This window comes from Acinonyx jubatus, chromosome C1 (assembly GCF_027475565.1).
Source record: "Acinonyx jubatus isolate Ajub_Pintada_27869175 chromosome C1, VMU_Ajub_asm_v1.0, whole genome shotgun sequence".
NCBI classification, from domain to species: Eukaryota; Metazoa; Chordata; class Mammalia; order Carnivora; family Felidae; genus Acinonyx; species Acinonyx jubatus.
In genome coordinates, this window is record NC_069381.1 from 184,640,334 (window position 1) to 184,658,993 (window position 18,660).

The window sequence follows — 18,660 nt, forward strand, 5'->3', positions numbered from 1 at the left end:
AGTTCCTCTCTATTTTCTATGTGCAGGGCCAAACTTATAAACATTTTTGAAATAATGAAATTTGATCTTCAATAGCCACTCCCCAACCTCCATTTTGTATTCCTCTCTAACCTCCTAGAAACTCCCGGGATCTAGTATACATGGACAGTAGCCCCCCCTCTAGAACTACTATAATCCATATCCTCTGTATTATCTCTTCATCTCCAATCCCTCCTTGTTGACAACTAAGAAAAGAAATCAGATTTAGCCAATTCGTAGTAATGTGGGATAAGACCCTGAACACTCTTATACACATTTTAAGATGCTACTTGTAAATCTAAATGCATCTCTACTTGGTATAATTCTAAGAACTAGAACAAAAAAAAAAAGAAAAATTCAGGTAGTATAATGTAAGTTATCTTAGGACTCGTGGGGCTAGAAGTGTTGTTTAGAAGTCTAGTTCCTAGGATCAACTTTCCCAAAGCTGTTCTGCTTCTCTGCCATGAATATCCTGAAAGTGCCACATCTTACTTCCACAAGGACAAAGAGCTGTGGGAGTGGTAGAATACTTAGGGGCAGCTGGGCTACTGACAAAGTGCAAACAGTTTGTAAGTTGTTGACTGCCTGTGTACAAAAATAAGAGAATGGACAGGACACCTGGGGTGGCTCAGTTGGTTGAGTGTCTAACTCTTGGTTTTGGCTCAGGTCATGATCTCACAGTTCATGGGAACAAGCCCCACGTCAGGCTCTGCACTGACAGTGTGGAGCCTGCTTGGGATTCTCATTCCCTCTCTCTCTCTCTCTCTCTCTCTCTCTCTCTCTCAAAATAAATAAATAAACTTAAAAAAAATAAGAGAATGGAAAGAAAGGAATAAACCATGACTCAAGAAGTTTTTTTTACTTCTGACACAGGAAGAACAGGTAAGAGTCCTGATAACTGAGGGAGTTCAGGGGAGATTCTACTTACCTAAACTAAGAAGAGGCCTGAGGATGTGAGATTTGATGTCACTTAGTTTTGAATAGAACCGTCTTTCTGTAGTAGCCAACTCATGGAGACTGGCAATATATCCCATAACATTTTTGTCCACCAAAGCTAGATAGCTATCTTTTCCTGCTGTCACTCTGCTTATATATCCAAGCTGAAAGAGAATAAAAAGATTAAAGGTAAAATATAATTTACTAGCAGCAATTTGGGTGCTAACACTGGCTAATATCAGCTAGCAAGGGCCAAATGGGAAATATTCAGGAATTTTGCAAGTTAGTTATTAAACTACTAGTAGCTTGAAATTAGCAACAGTAAAATTACCAAAAACAAATTGGCAAACACTACAAATCACGGCTAATTTTTTTGTTTTGTTTTGTTTTACAGCTGGTTAACCAGTACAACACTGTTATATATGTGTATCTGGACCTATACACAGCTATATATATCTATGCTTTTATTTATTGCCACAATATCTTTTATTTCACATTACACGTGTTTAGAACCACAAACACCCTAAATATACAAAGATCCAAATGTCAGAGATACATGTCTCAGGAACCTTCTTTTTTTTATGAGATAGGATAAACGAAAGCAGAAAAGATCTCTATGCTAAAATATTAAGGGTCTAGAAGTTATCTTGTATCTTAAAAGTACAACATAATGGGATTTTCTTTAAAAGGGACTTTTTGTCATTTACCTATTACACCACTAAACAAAAATAATGAATGCATACACAGATCCCTACAAACTAGGCCACCAAGCTGCAGACCCAATAAGCTACTTAATGCCCCATGGTAACTAAAAATACATGTTAGAGCCTTGTTTGTCTTATCAGCCTATTTCATCATTTATCCAGACTGAAATTTTTCATGGGGAATGTGGAGCCAGGGCCAACAACTACAAAGAGTCAATTAGTATGTCTCAAATAAGAGGCTATATATAGGTCAGGAGCCAAATCTTGGCCAGTGTTGCCTTTCGCAAGAAAGATGTTGTCCCTATACAATCATAGCTTATACATTTAGTCAAAAAAACAAACATGAAAGATAAAAAAAACAATCCGTAGGATATATTATTCAGTAAGAATAAGAAACCCAGAATGCACTAGCTTTGAGGGTTAATTCCCTTACAGCATTATCACTTGGAGGATGTGAGTTACTTTAATGAGGAAAAAGAAAACCAGAAACATGCCAGTGGTTTGTTTATGAAAAAGGGATAGGAAGTAGGAAAGCAGAGAAATCCAAATGAAAAAGAAGGGAGTAAACAGCAGTAAATAAATGAAAAGTTAACAGAGAGGGAAGGAATGGGAAACAGAGCACTGCTGGTAGTCGTTGGGTCTGCCATGAGCCCATCATGGGCCTATGCAATTTTTACTTCCCATTTACAATTAAACACTCATCTCTTGGGGCGCCTAGGTGGCTCAGTCAATTAAACATCCAACTCTTTTTTAAGTTTGTTTATTTTGAGAGAGCTCAGAGGGAGAGAGATAGAGAACGAACATGGGGAAGAGGCAGAGAGACAGGGAGAGAGAATCCCAAGCAGGCTTCACACTGTCAGCACAGAGCCTGATGCAGGACTTGATCTCACGAAGCACGAGATCATGACCTGAGTTGAAACCAAGAATCGGACACTTCTACCGACTGAGCCACCCAGGCGCCCCAAGCAACCAGCTCTGGATTTTGGCTCAGGTCATGATCTTACAGTTCAAGGATTTGAGCCCCGCATTGAGCTCTGCACTGGCAATGTGGAGCCTGCTTGGGATTCTGTCTCCCTCTCTCTCTGCCACTCTCTCTCCTCTCTCTCTCTCTCTCTCAAAATAAACAAAAATAAACTTAAAAAAAAAAAAAAAAACTTCTCTCTCCAATTCTATTCTAATTTACCTCTGAGAGCTCCATGAATGCAGTCAAGAAATTTTATTATGAAATATACTTTTTGATATTCCTACAAGAGTATTAATTCAACAAACATTTATAAAGGACTTGCTGTTGAGAATACAGCAGTAAGCGAGAGAGCTTAAAATCTCTCCTCTTAGGAATCTTACAGTTGAGGACAGAAAATAAAAAAAGCAAATTATATAGGTTATTCGATGGTGATAGGCACTGTGGAGGGAAGTAAGTCAGAAAAAGGAGATAAGGAGTAAAGGGAGATGGTAAGGGTTTCCAATTTTAAATACAGTAGTGAGATACTTAATAATAGGCATACATACAAATAATAACAAAAACAAGACTGCCCATGTGTTACAGAACGTGGGCCTTAGGATCCAATTCCTGTTCACCTTACTACAGGAGAGAAGTACTGGAGTCTTAGTACCACTGTGATTCTCTGGAAGGTTGTCAACTTCTGTAGGGTCCTGTCGGCCACTATAATATAACCCAGGTTGGAAGTCTTCTGTATCCACTAAAAACAGGGAATAATCCTGGCCTGCAGCTACACTCCAGACTCCATTTTCACTGTTAACCTGTAACAACAGCAAGAAATTATCTGATAAGAGAAGGAATTAAAGAGAAATTCAGATCTACCAGAACTGAAATGTCAGGTTAAACAGGTGTGGTGCAAAGTCACTCACACCTCAGAGGGCAAAACTCACCCAGTGATGTGCCTGATCAATTGCAGCACAGATGCAATCCCTTGTTCAGCTTTTATTTTTTTTAAATGTTTATATTTATTTTTGAATGCAGAGCTGATGTGGGGCTCAAACTCATGAGTTCATGACCTGAGCCGAGGTTGGATGCTTAACCAACTGAGCCACCCAGGCACCCCCTCAGCTTTTAAATTTAGAACTGGATTGTTTTTATAAAAATCTGAAAAACTGGAATTTAAAAAGGAAAAACCATAGATCTAATTTTTAATAGTTATTTGTGGGAGTCCCCACAGTTCTTAGCCTGTATTACAATCAGGAGGCACAGAAACTTCTAGAGCCCTATTCTGACAGCTACGACACACCTCTGTCCATTCACATTGAACCGTGTACAAAAAAAATCAAGACAGAAAGAAACAATCTAACAAGACAAAATTCCACTCTAAGCAACTAAACCCTTGAGCGCTAAAATTCAGTTTTCCCACTTGGAACTCACTATCTCTCAGATGTGACTTCACTGTACCAAGCCCCAGGATGTTGGAACAGGCAGGACCCCTTAGAAGCCCATCTACAGGGATCCCCGAGACCAGGGGTTCTCAATGAGCAGTCTTTGCAGAGCAGCAGCGATCACCTACAACCTGTTAGAAATGCAAACTCTCAGGCCAACGAGCTACTACTGGGGGTTAGACTCAGCAATCTGGTTTAATACACTCTCCAGGTGATGCCAATGTGTGTAGAAGTTTGAGAACCCCTGTCTTAAACCAATGGTTTTCAAAGCTTAGGATTCCACGTAGTGATTCAAGAGCCACCATGGAAGTGCAGGTGCCAGCACTCTGTCCCCATTCCCCCTCCATCCTTCAACTAAAGTAGCTCCGTGCTTATCCATTTTATGTATGGGATTACACAGATTTCATTTGAAGAAAGTGTTCTATGAAAACTACTGCCCCAACCTCCAGCCCCAGCTTTAGCTGTGATTTCTATATTGATAAGCAAAAACCCTCTAATCTGTTGGATTCTTTGTGTCTAGATGGGCTCCAAATCCTAGGTGATTAGGTGACTGTGTGAGTGTGTGTGCATGTCTCTACTACTTCACAGCCATCTTCTTCCAGCATGACACCATCTCCTCAAATCCAGACTATCCAAATAACGGGCTTCCTGTTAACTTTGTAAAGAATGGATTAAAATTTCTGCAGAAGAGTCCTCTTTCTAGTATCTAATCAAAACTAATTCAGATCTCATTCTACCTTGACTTTTAATTCACAAATTAAAACAACTTCAGAATGTCTTTCTCATCTTTCCCATAAATATAAAACCAAAATCCCGGTGATGTAATTTTTATATGTACAGTTAATGAGTAACAAAACTAAGATCTTATTCTCTCTTGTCTAACTGTATAGTGTTAAGTAAAAATTTGATTTCCAGAGTGTCTCCATTCTATGTTACAAAACTTTCCTTGGTAAGAATAAATGCACATTCTGCTTTTCTGAAATAAAAAACAGGGAACAATGATAAGCCATATTTTTTTTTGTTATAAAATATCAGTAATTAAATAGCTTACCACTGAAATGTTCTATACTGAAAACATTTAAGATTGGAACTAGGAAGTAATAACTGTTCCCTAATGTTTTATTTAAGTCTTTCCCTCTCAGTGAAATGAAGTGCACTAGCAGGAAAGGCAGCAAATAAAAGTCTTATGAAGTGATAGATGCACCAGACACTCTGAAAACATGAATTATTGGAATATGTATTATCTATAGTTTGCATGTGAATCATGTTCCTGAAGTTGAAGGAACCATCCTTTTTATAGTCCCTCAGTGGAGGGAGCATGTCTTGGGATGGGGGAGATAGCATAATCAAACTACAAATATATAAGGAGTTCCATATTCCATTCTGTTAGGCTATCACTATGTGTACTCCTCGCCCTCTACCCTTCAAAAAACAAACCAACCTTGCATAAGGAGTCAATACCATTAAAAAAAACAAAAGGAACCAATACTATTGATGAGAATTCAGTATAGACACTCCTCTAGAATTGCATCACAGGAACTAGATAGAAGCTACCAATCTCTGAACAGCATTACATAAACTGAAAACTAAAACCAATTCATACACAGTGAAGAAATCATCCATACTTTTAGCTTCACTACAGAAAATGAAAAGATTTATAAAAAGGTTTTACTACTATGACTATGTGTGTAAGAAAAACCAAAAAAATACCACCACCAAAACGTTATATAAAAGTCAAACTTAAGTGAAAAGTCAGAGACTAATAAGCATTATTTGGTAGTGTAAATCTCAAAAGTCAACATCACAATCCCAGAAACATTTGTTTTAAAAGAAAGAACTTTTCATTTTTATTTTTAAAGAAGACAAAAAATTATGAATATTCAAAGTACAATGGAAGCTAAGAACAAAAGAAATATAAACATATTATCTAAAAAAAAGAATATTTAGCCTGAAAATAAGGGGCTTCATGTTTTTTTAAAAAAAAAACTTGAAGTACATGAAAACAAATTTAGATTACAAATATAAAATCCTAATTTTTTAAAACACAAAATAGAGAAATATTAAGTGTTATAACTTAGAATTCTGAAATAAGTTGCTATAAAAAATCACCAAGTTCTCAAAAGTACCTTTGCAAGACGAGGAACTGTTGTTGGAAAATCATAATGCCCAAGTTGACCAAAGGTATTGCTACCCCATGAGTAAACCTATTAGAAAATCACAAGAAAGTAGGTAAGAGTTGTAAATCTGATTTTGCATATCAATTCTGAACCTCTACAACATATACATGTGTATCTATGTATATATACACACACCAATAGTTACACATATATTACTTTCTTCTTTAAAATAAGAGATACTGAGAAAATTCCCTTTTAAACAAGACCAGAGATAATGAGCAAACAGTACACTAGAAAACAAAGTCCAAGGGTTAAACAACAACTAACATGTCTCAAGTGTTTACTACCTGCCAAGTATTGTTCTCAACATTCTCTTTGTATTAACTAATGCTTAATTCTCATGACAATCCTTTCTTTACCAATAAAGAAACTAGCTCAGAGAAGTCACAAATTTATAAGTGGCAGAGCCAGGATATAATCCCAGGAATTGTCTTACACTGCCTCTTACAAAGAAAGTGATAAAAAATACGGGTAAGTGCTATAAAGAAAAATTAATCATGATTTTTTTTTGTAAGTTTATTGATTTTGAGAAGAAGAGATAGCATGAGTGGGGGAGGCACAGAGAGAGAGAGACAGAGAGAGAGAGAGAGAGAGAGAGAGACAGAGAAAAAGAATCCCAAGCAGGCTCCACAAAGTCAGTGCAGAGGCCTCCTCGGGGCTCGATCTCACAAACCGTGAAATCATGACCTGAGGGGAAACCAAGAGTTTGACGCTTAACCTACTGAGCCACCCAGGCACCCCAACGATGCTTTTTTCTATAGATAGGAATACTATGACATAACTAAAACACCTTTTCATATATGAAGAGTCACTGCAGGAGAAACACAAGTACCTATGTTCCACTACAGACAAAAGAAACTGGATTACAGTGCCTATGTTTAATGAAAATGGTTTTGTTTCTTCTGGTTTTAAAAGCAATTCATGGTCACTGTACAAGACTGTCACAGTACAAAGAAAAAGTGAATGGATGTGTTTATTTAATGCTATGCACTGGTATTTTTCTATGTCAGTAAATATAGAGCTACATCAGTCACGATAACTACATAGAACTCTACTGTGGGTGTAGTTTATTCAATTACCTAATGAAGTAAACATAATAATTTCTTTCCAATTTTTTAATATAAAAAATTGAAAATCCTTGAATATATATATTTGTGTAAATTTATTTATTTCCTTAGAATAAATTCCTAAGCAAAGAAGTCTGGGTCCATGAATCTCTACATTCTGATTTTTGATACATACTAACAAACTGTCTTCCAGCAAGGTCCAATGTATGTTCTTGTCAGCACTGTATCTTTTTCCTACATCCTCACCAGCACACAGTATTAAATACAATCCTTGCTAATCTGACAGGTAAGAAAATATTTTGCCGTTGTTTTAATGTATATTTGTTTACTAAGTGGTTGACCATCTTTTTATTCATCGCTGGTCATCTCTATTTTTTCTTTTATGAATGGAATATAAATCTCATTCGACAATTTTTCTTTAGTATTAGGTAGTAACATTTTGTCATATATGTTACAAATGTTTTTTTCCAGTTTGTTATATATCTTAATTTTGTTTGCGGTGTTTTTTGCTACTTACACGGTCTGAATTATCACATAGGCTAACATATCTTTACTTTCTAATTTATGGTTTTGATGATCACGTCCTTTTCTACTCCTGAGGTTACTGGGGGAAAAAAAAAAACCACCTAACTTTGTTCTTACGCATGTAAGGTCTTATTTTTTAACATCTACATTTTTAATCCACCTGGAAGTAGATTATGTGAAGTTATCTTTAATTTTCTTCCGCAAATAAGAAGTCAATGGTTCAACAGTATTTACTAACTATTCAGTCTTGCTTCGTCAAATGATTGGAAATGCCCACTTATCCTATATTAAATTCTCATATATACTTGGGTCTATTTCTAGTCCACAGGTATATTTCTGTTTCACTGATCTGTTTCTAGTCTAACAACATATAAACATATCTTTTAAGTTTATTTATTTTGAAAGAAAGTATGCATGCACAAGCAGAAGAGGGACAGAGAAGAAGGACGAGAATCCCAAGCAGGCTCTGTGCTATCAATCCCGTGAACCGTGAGATCATGACCTGAGCCAAAATCAACAGCTGGACACTTAACCAACTGAGCCACCTAGCACACCCAGGTCCCACAACTTTAAAAAAGAAATACCTTTTGTTTTCTTTTCATAGTGTTTTATTTACAGATTTTCTTCATCAAAAAACAAGTAAAAATTCATCAATATCCTGGAAAGTCTTGAGTTCTATTTTTTGGGAAGAGCACATTATGGAAACTTTCTTTGTTAGGTAGACCAGTGTTGAATCAAATTCTACTATCACCCGTGTGACTTTACACAAGCTACGTAACTTCTCTGAACCTCCCTTTATCTGTAAAATGGAAATAATATAAACAGTGCAATGTAAAACACTACAAAGATCAAATGAGATATAGTATTGTTGCCTGACACACAGTACACACTCAATAAATGATGGTCCAGTTTGGTCATGTTAACCTTCCATGAAATTAAAATTAGTTTTTAATAGTTTGCATCCTACCTGGGATTTCGCAGTAAGTGCAAGAGAATGGTAACCCCCTGCCTCCAGATAGATTACTTCTTTCCCATCGAGACATTTTACACATAGTGGTTGAAGCCTTAAAGAAAAAATACACACACAAATTCAAGTAAAAAGGCTCAGCAAGAATCTTGACCTTTTTCAAATGACAGAGTAAATGCTTTTGAGTAAAAATAAACATTTTAAAAGAAAACATTAAAATAAAAATACTGGGGCACCTGAGTGGCTCAGTTGGTTAAGAGGTCAGGGCATGATATCACAGCTCAGGTCATGATCTCACAGTTTGTGGGTCTGAGCCCCACATCGGGCTCTGTGCTGACAGCTCAGAGCCTGGAGCCTGCTTCAGATTCTGTGTCTCCTTCTCTCTCTGCCCCTCCCATGCTCACGCTCTCTCTCTCAAAAATAAACATAAAAAAACAATTAAAAAATTAAAATACCGAATATATATTCAATTTACTTCTGAATAGTATCAGTAATCTTAGATGGTTTTAATTTAATCTCTGTCAATCAATCACCAATTAACAATCATAATTCAGAATGTTAAGAATCAAAAGACTACTAAATGATTCATTACGGCAGAAACACAATAATATTTAGGATATAATACAACCATAGAGGGAACTCTTTTTTTTTTTTTTTTAATTCCACAGTTGCCTTCACTCTGCTAAGAATAGAGACATTTACATTAATTGGCTGTTTTAGATAATCACTCCATTTATACACCTTCATAAATATCTGATCTGTTAATATCATGAGTTCTTAAAACAACAGTTTTTCCTTGAAATACATGAATGGTTTAATATTGCTATTACAGTTATTTTGGTGGCAGCAGAGGAACATCTTTCAAGTAAAAAAAAATTTGTTGGTTCTTTTTTATACATTAAAAATTTGAACTATTCAAGTGTTCCAATGAAATACAATCTTTTTTTTTCATGTTTATTTATTTTTGAGAGAAAGAGAGACAGTGCGGGGGGGGGGGGGGGGAGGGGGGGTGTGGAGACACAGACTCTGAAGCAGGCTCCAGGCTCTGAGCTGTCATTGCAGAGCCCAATGTGGGGCTTGAACTCATGAACCATGAGATTATGACCTGAGCAGAAGTCGGATACTTAACTGCCAGAGGCACTCAGGTGCCCCTCAATGAAATACAATCTTATCCCAAACATCCCTTTCTGTTCCAAGATGAATACACATCAAAGAAGAGATGGAAAGGTACACCATGGATACTTAAGTCCTTTACTGTTACGTATAAATTCAAGACTAACATGACAGGTTTGTTGTTGTTTTAAATCCCTATTAATAATATATAATAACCTGGAGCTAGAAAGGACAGGATTTCCTCTGGAGGAAATGGTGATATAGAGACCTTAAAGCCAACTCCTAATAGTAAATACTGGCAGCACTTACCTAGGCAGAACATCACCGTGCCCCAGCTGTCCTTCCTTCCCTTTCCCCCAGGTCCACACCTCCGTTCTCAGAGAAGGCAGGAGTGCATCTGCTTCTCCACTGTACGTAGGGGTCAGAACCACTGTCCGAGTTTTTACCCGTGCAGCTTTTCTTAAGAGCCTGGGGGAAACTGAAAACAAATCAGAGATGAAGTGAGGGAGTAGATGGGTGGGAAAAAAGATACCATTTTGACCAACTCTTGGTTTTCAAAGAAATACACTAACACGGTTTTTGTGAAGGAAATTCTATGGAGATTTAATAGTCAGATGAGTTTGGTAAATGCTGTCTACTACATTATATCCCCCTGTAGATTCACACACATTAGCATGCTAAAGGCCCTGACAAGTCCTGCAATTAAAACACTTGTTTAAACTTAACTTAGCCCCACTTCCAAGCATTTGGCTACAGAATCCCTTTTTGTATAACATTTAGGTTATATAGAAAGTCTATGGGATATCCTGGGGTACTTGCATTCTAAAGAATATGCTTTACAAAATACTACACTAAGGCTGACAAATATTTTTCCCATTTCAAAACAGAAATGTCCTTTATTTGTGTAGATGAAAATCTAGGGGCAATGAGAATTGGAAGGCAGGACAATAGAAGTGCTCGTTGACACAACAGTGCCGTAAGTAAGTGGAAGTGCAAGAAACAGGGCAGAGCAGAAAAGTTTTAGTATAGTCTAGAAACTTTTAGAGCTTTGCCCAAAATAGTGTAAACCAGGGATTGGTAGAGTCCACTGTCTGTTTTGTAAATAAAGTTTTATTGGAATATATAGCCTTGCTCATTTATCTATGTATTGTTTATGGATAGTTTGGAGCAACAATGGCAAAGTTGAGTAATTATATAACGCAGACTGTGTGGCCCGTAACTCATACAGTATTTCTTTTTAGCTCTTTACAGAAAAAGTTTACCAACTCCTGGTGTAAACCCAATGCTTCTCGAACTTTAAGGTATACACTAGTCACCTGAGGATCTTGTTATAATGCGTATTCTGATTCAACAGGTTTGAAGTTAAGTCTGAGATCCTACATTTCTAACAAATTCCCAGACGCTGCTGTTGCTTCTGGTGCAGGTCACATTTTCAGAAGCGAAAACCTAAATGACTGAGATTCCTGAACCAACTGAGAAACACTGAAGAACCAACTGCTTAACAGTCTTAATATTAGAAGAAGTTTATTGCTAATTGTATCCGAAAATGAAATTTTCTCTTATTGAAGCCTAAAATTATTTCCACTTTTAGGTCAAATACAGTAAATCCCTACTTACCCAATGGCCACATCTGCACCTTCATCTATCTGGACTATAGGCCCCAACTATGATATAAGGAGGCTATTGCTACATTCAAGAACAATAAAATAAGATTCCTAATAAGGTTCATAAGCAGAAGCAGACATCACACACAAAAAATTAGCTTCTACAGTTACTTCTAAAGCAGAAAAATATGTAACTTTCTTTTAAAACCACCTAAATACCAAAATGAAATAAATTCTGACATTTGAATATGCCAGCTTTAGCAATCTGGAAAGTTACTAATTTATTATAATATAGCACATGATGTCAGCAACATTTTGGATTTACCAAAAGTCAGTTTACAAAACGTGACTATTTCCTTACCTTGGGACAACAACCCAGGGAGGGAGAGTCTTCGGCTGCCTCCCTCTGATTCTTCTTCTCTGATATCCACAAGACTTGAACTTTTCTTTCCTTGCATTGATTCCTGCTTAACCTGTTCTTCTCTGCTATCTTTCAGACCTTCCGGGCCTATGGAACTACTGCCTGCCTGAATTCCAGGTTCACAAGGGGCTGTGCTATAGAAGTTCATAACTTTCTTAAGGGACAAGGCCCCGGCTTCATATGTAGCAGCCACTCTCACACCAACAGCAGATGCACAAGAGACTACTAGGCTGTTTAGGGCTGAGGTGCTTGTGGTTGGTGGGCTGTGAAGATTAGGAACTGCTTCTTCTACAAGAGGCTAAAATATACACACAAAAAAGTATATAAAAATATAATCTCTTATACAATCAGCAATCAGTATAAAGTTTAACCAAAACCATCCATATTTGCAAACATAAGACTCTAAAACAAAGGTCTCTTTATCTTCAACTTAAAGGTATCCCTTCTTGGTACTGGATTTAACTAATACATTATATGGATAGGAGTACTCAAAATACAGCTCCTTATCAAAAGTACTTCCTTTTGTTTGAGTGTTGTGGTTTTCCATGCTATTCAAACATAAGCCCCAGCTGCTTTAATAACATCGAGCACAGAAGCAGAGAGGGGAAGAAAGGTCTGGAAAACATAGCCTTTAATATGAGGTGCACTGTGACAGCCCTGGATATATAAGAGTGATAGGGTTAACAATACATAAAATAAATTTTAAAAAATATTATTATTGATGAGTTTCAAGAACATTTACACAGATTGCTACTAAGAAATACAGAAAAAATACATTAAAAAAAGCTTTTCCTAAAATGTTTTATAAATAGTAATTTAGATACAGCATATAAAAGCAAAAAAAGGGGTGCCTGGGTGGCGCAGTCGGTTAAGCGTCCGACTTCAGCCAGGTCACGATCTCGTGGTCCGTGAGTTCGAGCCCCGCGTCAGGCTCTGGGCTGATGGCTCAGAGCCTGGAGCCTGTTTCCGATTCTGTGTCTCCCTCTCTCTCTGCCCCTCCCCCGTTCATGCTCTGTCTCTCTCTGTCCCAAAAATAAACGTTGAAAAAAAAATTAAAAAAATAAATAAATAAAATAAAGGCAAAAAAAAAAAAAATGTTATACCTCTGACCTATATGCCCCCCAACTTCTGTTCTTCAGTTCAAGTCTTTCTGCTGCCTCATGGATGTGTTATTTTCCATGATCCAGGACCTATCTAAGCTGACAGATTACTTTTGCTCTCACGATGATAGAGTAAATGTGGTAGGTTAATAATTAAACATTTGGGACCAATGTTCTTTGTGTTATTCACAGCTGTATTTGAAAGTCAAACTAAAGTTTTCTAATATCTTAGTAAAAGCTCAGTTGAAATTTACTCTGAACACCAGTTAAAACTTACTCAAGCACCATTGTTTACTTAAAGGAAAGTCATTAAACACACAAAAAAGCTTTTGGCTTGTCAGCATAGCTCACAATGAAAAATTGCCCTCTTACGCTGTCAGAAGGTCCCAAAGGGTGTATATACACATTCCTCAATTAGTCCTAAATTGAAAGCCAAACACAAACAAAATTTTTAACATCGACTTATGGTTCTCTTAAAGGAAATAATTCCTGTTGCCTGCACAGTACCTTAGGTACTCAATACATTTTGCTGAATTAAATACTAAATTCAGAGGAGCAAAGGACTCTTTAAAATAGTCAACAAAATAAACAAATAGACCGTATCAAGCAAAAGGTAAATACAAAGCCTATTAATCCCTTGGTGATACAGTTCCCTGATAACCTGCTGAGAAGAACTAAGGTCACTATTTTTACCCTTTGTGTAGGAAGGATCGTAATAGAAACAATGATGGTATTTAGGTGACTATCATAGGGGGTTCTTACCAAGAGACCAAGGAAAGTCTACCTTCAATCAACTTTATTGTTCTTACTGGCTCCTCTACTTATATTTAGCAACACATAAAATAAATAAATCAACAAAACAAAAATACATAGCCAGTAATTTTGATGAAAGACATAATTTTAGGAGTCCTGGTCAATCAATAAAATTCAATTGTGAGATATATGCTTCAATGCCAAATATGATTTATTTTACAAAAATGAGACAGTCTTTTGGTTACATCTGGCCATGGGAGAAAAAACCTGTCCTAGACTATATAAATTCTTAGTGAATTACCTGTATGATTGAGATACTATTTACAAAAACTGAATTAAATTTAATATAAACAGACATTGCCAAAATTAGCATAGGCTACAAAAAATTTACATATTTAACAAAATATATCCAAAGGAAAATGCAATTTCAATAATAATAAACTGTATACAATTAACTTTTAACTTCAAATTTAATAAATTAGCAGAATGACTTCTAAAAAGTCAAAGTCCAAATTTTTTATAAGCATGTTCAAGTCTAAGAATGTTTGTTTAGATTTTAATAATACCTTTCTCCAAACAGCTTAATTAAAAAAAAAAATCGATATCCACAAGATTCAATGAGTAAACTGTGAAATAAAAACTATTTCTAAAAATACCTCTAAGCCATGTTCTTATCCTGACAGAGTAAAGAACACGAATAAACAATGAAGAGGTATGTGATTTCAAAAACCTGAATAAACACCACAGGACAGTTCTTTTATGATTAGAGGTTTCTGTTTTGTTTCATTTTCTTAGAGTTCTGGTAAAAACAAACCTGAAAGACTTACACAAAGAGTAAAAAACAAATTATCCTTTTAAAACAATTTGGTTTAATCAGGGAGACTCCAATGTTACTGTATGCTACTGGTAAATAGCTTTCCTCCATTTATAAGTTTTCAAAATGACAGTAGTTTAAATAAGATGAAGAAAATTTTAATGCCCTGCCCCACAACAAAGCCCAGCAAGCTGAAAAAAATTCAAACAATATTTTATGCCAGGAGGTTTTAAGTTTGCCTACAATTGAGGGATCTACCACATAATAATCTTCCCTAATAAAAAAGAAAAGGACTTCTCTTTACAGAATCTGGAGTTAATACAGTACAGGTGAGATGAATCTTTGCAAATATATAGTTATATTAAAAGTATTCAGAGGGGCACCTGGGTGGCTCAGTCGGTTAAGCATCTGACTTTGGCTCAGGTCATGATCTCTTGGTCCGTGAGTTCGAGCCCCGCGTCGGGCTCTGTGCTGACAGCTCGGAGCCTGGAGCCTGTTTCGGATTCTGTGTCTCCCTCTCTCTCTCTCTCTCTCTGACCCTCCCCCATTCATGCTCTCTCTGTCCCAAAAATAAATAAACGTTAAAAAAAAAAATTTTAAGTATTCAGAAAAAACAAAACCAAAAACAGTGCCCAGGAGCCCACCAAAATTCAGTATATTTAGCCATGGGAGAAGAAGTACTAGAAAAAAATAAATGAAATTTTGCTACTTATAAAAGAAGCCCAGCATGATATCTTTCAATATCTTAAAGGGCAGAATTTGAACATAAAAAGTAATTCTGAATTAATCCAGGTTTTCCTTATTTAGGATTGCATGATAAAACAGATTTATAGTCAAACTCAAGCCTTAAGCATTTTAAAGTTGCCAAAAAATAAACAAAGAAACAAACAAAACTTCAGATGGTTTAACTCCAGAAATGCCTTTGTATTACAAAATTTAGCAGGTACCTGAGATGGCATTGGCTTTTCGCCGTTCTCTGAGTTCTCTCTTACTGAACGATCTGACAGTGTTTGCACGTATTCATTTACTGCTTGAGTATCAGGGTAAGATGGTGTATTTCTGGCAGAAGAAATTTCAGTTGTTCCCATGGTGTCTTGTTGGGAGGAAATGGCATCACCTCTCGTGGCGTCGGTAGCAACAGGCACATCATTTTCTACAAGCGTATTCTCAAATACTTCTCCCTGGTTGTCCAGGGTTTCAGTGGAGGGGCTGATGGCAGTGCTGGCCTGGTTTTCTACCTGGGATTCTGACAGTGTCACACCTAATGGGCAACAATGACTATCTGATATAATCACATGGTCTTCTTTGTCAGTCATAGTAATTAAGAGTTGGCTGCACTGGTTGCATCTTTCTGGGACTGGCTTTAGATCCTGGGAAGGGAGGCACTGTACAAGCGCTAAGCTGTGGAACGCACCACAGGCAACTTGTAGCACCACTCGCCCAGCAAGATGTTCCACCTTTTGTGGCTTTGTCACCGGGAAGGTGGTGGTAATGAGACCCAACTGACAACCGGTACCCCATGCCCAAATCTCTCTGCTTATTGACAATGCCAGAGTGTGCTCCTCACCACATGCCAGCTGCAAAATCCTGACTGCTAGCAAAGAACTGGTCTCAGAATCAGAAATGCTGACAGGATTTGGTTCTGGAACATACTGCTGGTTAGCCACTGCACACTGGCCTGCAGAGTTCTCCCCCCACATGTACACTACGCCACTTTCTGTCACTGCTCCATTGTGGAAACTCCCTGATGCCACAGTAACAACATATTGCCCGACCAGGGCATTTTCTAGAATGGGGCTACTCGGACAAATCTCTGCTGGTTCACTTCTCCAGGGAAGAGTCCCAAAGCTGTAGACCTCACCATCTGAAGGTTACAAAAAAAAAAAAAAAAAAAAAAAAAAAAAGGAAGGAGTTAGTGAATTAACTAGAAATTTTATCAGCAAACTTCTGGCCCCTCTAGGTTTAAGAAAATAGGGTTGTTGCTGATTTTTTTTTTTTTTTAATTTTCAAAAGCACAGTTGTAGAGAATTTGGTTCAAGCATAGAATATTCCACAGGTATTCATCTTCTAACAAATATCACCTTGTAACATTCTGAAAAATAATGAGAATTCTACCAACTGGAGGAGGCTACTTTCAAATGAAAATGAAGGGTTATTATTCCTTTCCTTCAGCCTCATCCTACAAAGTCCTAGAATGGATCCACTACAAATGGCTACCATTGTAGGCTATTACAGGAGCAGTTTCCAAGTGTTCAAAGACAAAATAATGACCATGATAAGATAAAATGAGCAGGGAATAAAATAGATACATTCACTAACATCTAAAACATTCACTACTATTTGAATAGGTCAGAGCAGCAGAAAATTATGCACTAGAATAAAAATACTAGAGGTTTATTTTGGCCAAAATTAAGAAATCAGCTTTATACTTCCAGGTCATAAGAAAGCACCAGTGTTAACAAGACATGGTTGTCTTCATGTCGTGTAGAATACCATGTATAATTTTAAATATTACACAGAATATACATTGTGTATGATATAGCATTTCTGAGGTGCCACTTGTTTAAAAAGCAAATCGTCACAACAAAACAAAACAAGCAAAAAATCCCCAATAAAACTATGATTAGCTAGCTTTAGAACAAAGGGCAACTGGCTGGCTTTAAAAGTCAAGTAAAGGGGCCCGTGAGTTGGGCACATGAATGATGAGGACTTGTTTCTGTCCAGGTGTGCTATCAAGTCGTAATCTCTCTGAAGTATTGTGGTAGTTTAGGGGCATGTGCACATGACCTGTATTACCTAAAAAACTCAAATGGAAATAAAGACTTGGCCTTGGGTTTTGAAAAATACTAAGCCACGCCGACTATCCCTCCTTTTCCATATAACCATAGACTCATCCATTTTTTTTTTAATTAACAAGGAAATAATGAAATAAATTTATACGAGTTTGTTCCCCCACAAAACAGCAATTGAGCTGATGATGAATAAAATGCATTCTTTATCTTGGGCCTATTATACATGGCAAAATAGCAAATATATTTATACACTCAAGTTAACTCACCAGAACATCTATGTAAGAAAGAACACAAAAGTGGCTAGAGGGAACACATGAGCTTTTATTAGGGAATTTCCAGTTTGGATAAAAAATACTGAGAAAATAAGCTCATTAATTAAGTTCTTTTAAACTTTTCTTCCCAAAAGATACAGCAATACACACTTGCAACAGTTCACCACCTCTTTCAATGATTATCATTCCACTAGAACGAGAAATAGTGCACAGAAATATTTAGAAAACTCCTCCCTTTTTTCTACCTGGAGTACCTCAAAAATAGTGATTTAATGAAGTGTCCTCACTGAATTATGAGCTAATAGTCAAACTGAATAGAGACAAAGCAGCTTGAAAATTTCCAGCATTCCATGAGTACCATTTTCTCATCTGGAAAAGATACCACTAGAGATCTTTTTCCCATTTCAAACTACACACTTATGTGAGATGAGATCTTTTTTGTAACTTTGACACTTAAGACTAGGACACTGCTTAAACATGAACAATGATAGGCAATTTATATTTTCTAGATGTTTCCCCTCTGTTGTCCCACTTTTAGGTATGATTCTAGAGGTTTAAAGATCACATTCATAAAGGATTCCTGAATCTCTTACTGAAGAGTTAATAAAACAAGAGAATTCTACTTGCACATGCTTGAGAACTGTGTATTTTGAAGCCCCTACAGTAGGTATTGAAAACAGTTCACTTTTTTTACAATAAGGCCTTTTCCAAATTCTGGCCTAATAATAATATTCTTATTGTATATCATTACAATGAAAGTGATATAATAAAAAAGAGGCTAGGGGTGTCTAAGCTGACAGGGTGGCTCAGTCGGCTAAGTGTCCGACTTTGGCTCAGGTCATGATCTCATGGCTTGTGGGTTTGAGCCCCACATCGGACTCCGTGCTGACAGCTCGGAGCCTGGAGCCTACTTGGGATTCTGTGTCTCCCTCTCTCTCTGCTCCTCCCCCATTCAAGCTCTGTCTCTGTCTCTCAAAAATAAATTAAAAAGTTAAAAAAAAGAAAAAGA

The 18,660-nt window shown here is 36.8% G+C and overlaps 1 protein-coding gene across 5 annotated transcripts in view; it reads right to left on the reverse strand.

The window, feature by feature from the left end:
- The window catches only part of ALS2 (alsin Rho guanine nucleotide exchange factor ALS2), a 71,608-nt gene that overhangs the window by 36,781 nt on the left and 16,167 nt on the right, over positions 1 to 18,660 (reverse strand). For all 5 annotated transcript variants that reach the window (XM_027053312.2, XM_053215567.1, XM_027053331.2 and 2 more), the window contains exons 4-10: positions 15,535 to 16,451; positions 11,861 to 12,218; positions 10,205 to 10,373; positions 8,783 to 8,879; positions 6,173 to 6,250; positions 3,237 to 3,419; positions 947 to 1,118 (exon numbers count right to left, since the gene is read on the reverse strand). In XM_027053312.2, coding sequence (XP_026909113.1) covers positions 947 to 1,118; positions 3,237 to 3,419; positions 6,173 to 6,250; positions 8,783 to 8,879; positions 10,205 to 10,373; positions 11,861 to 12,218; positions 15,535 to 16,451 — 1,974 coding nt within the window. The remainder of the gene's footprint in view (positions 1 to 946; positions 1,119 to 3,236; positions 3,420 to 6,172; positions 6,251 to 8,782; positions 8,880 to 10,204; positions 10,374 to 11,860; positions 12,219 to 15,534; positions 16,452 to 18,660) is intronic.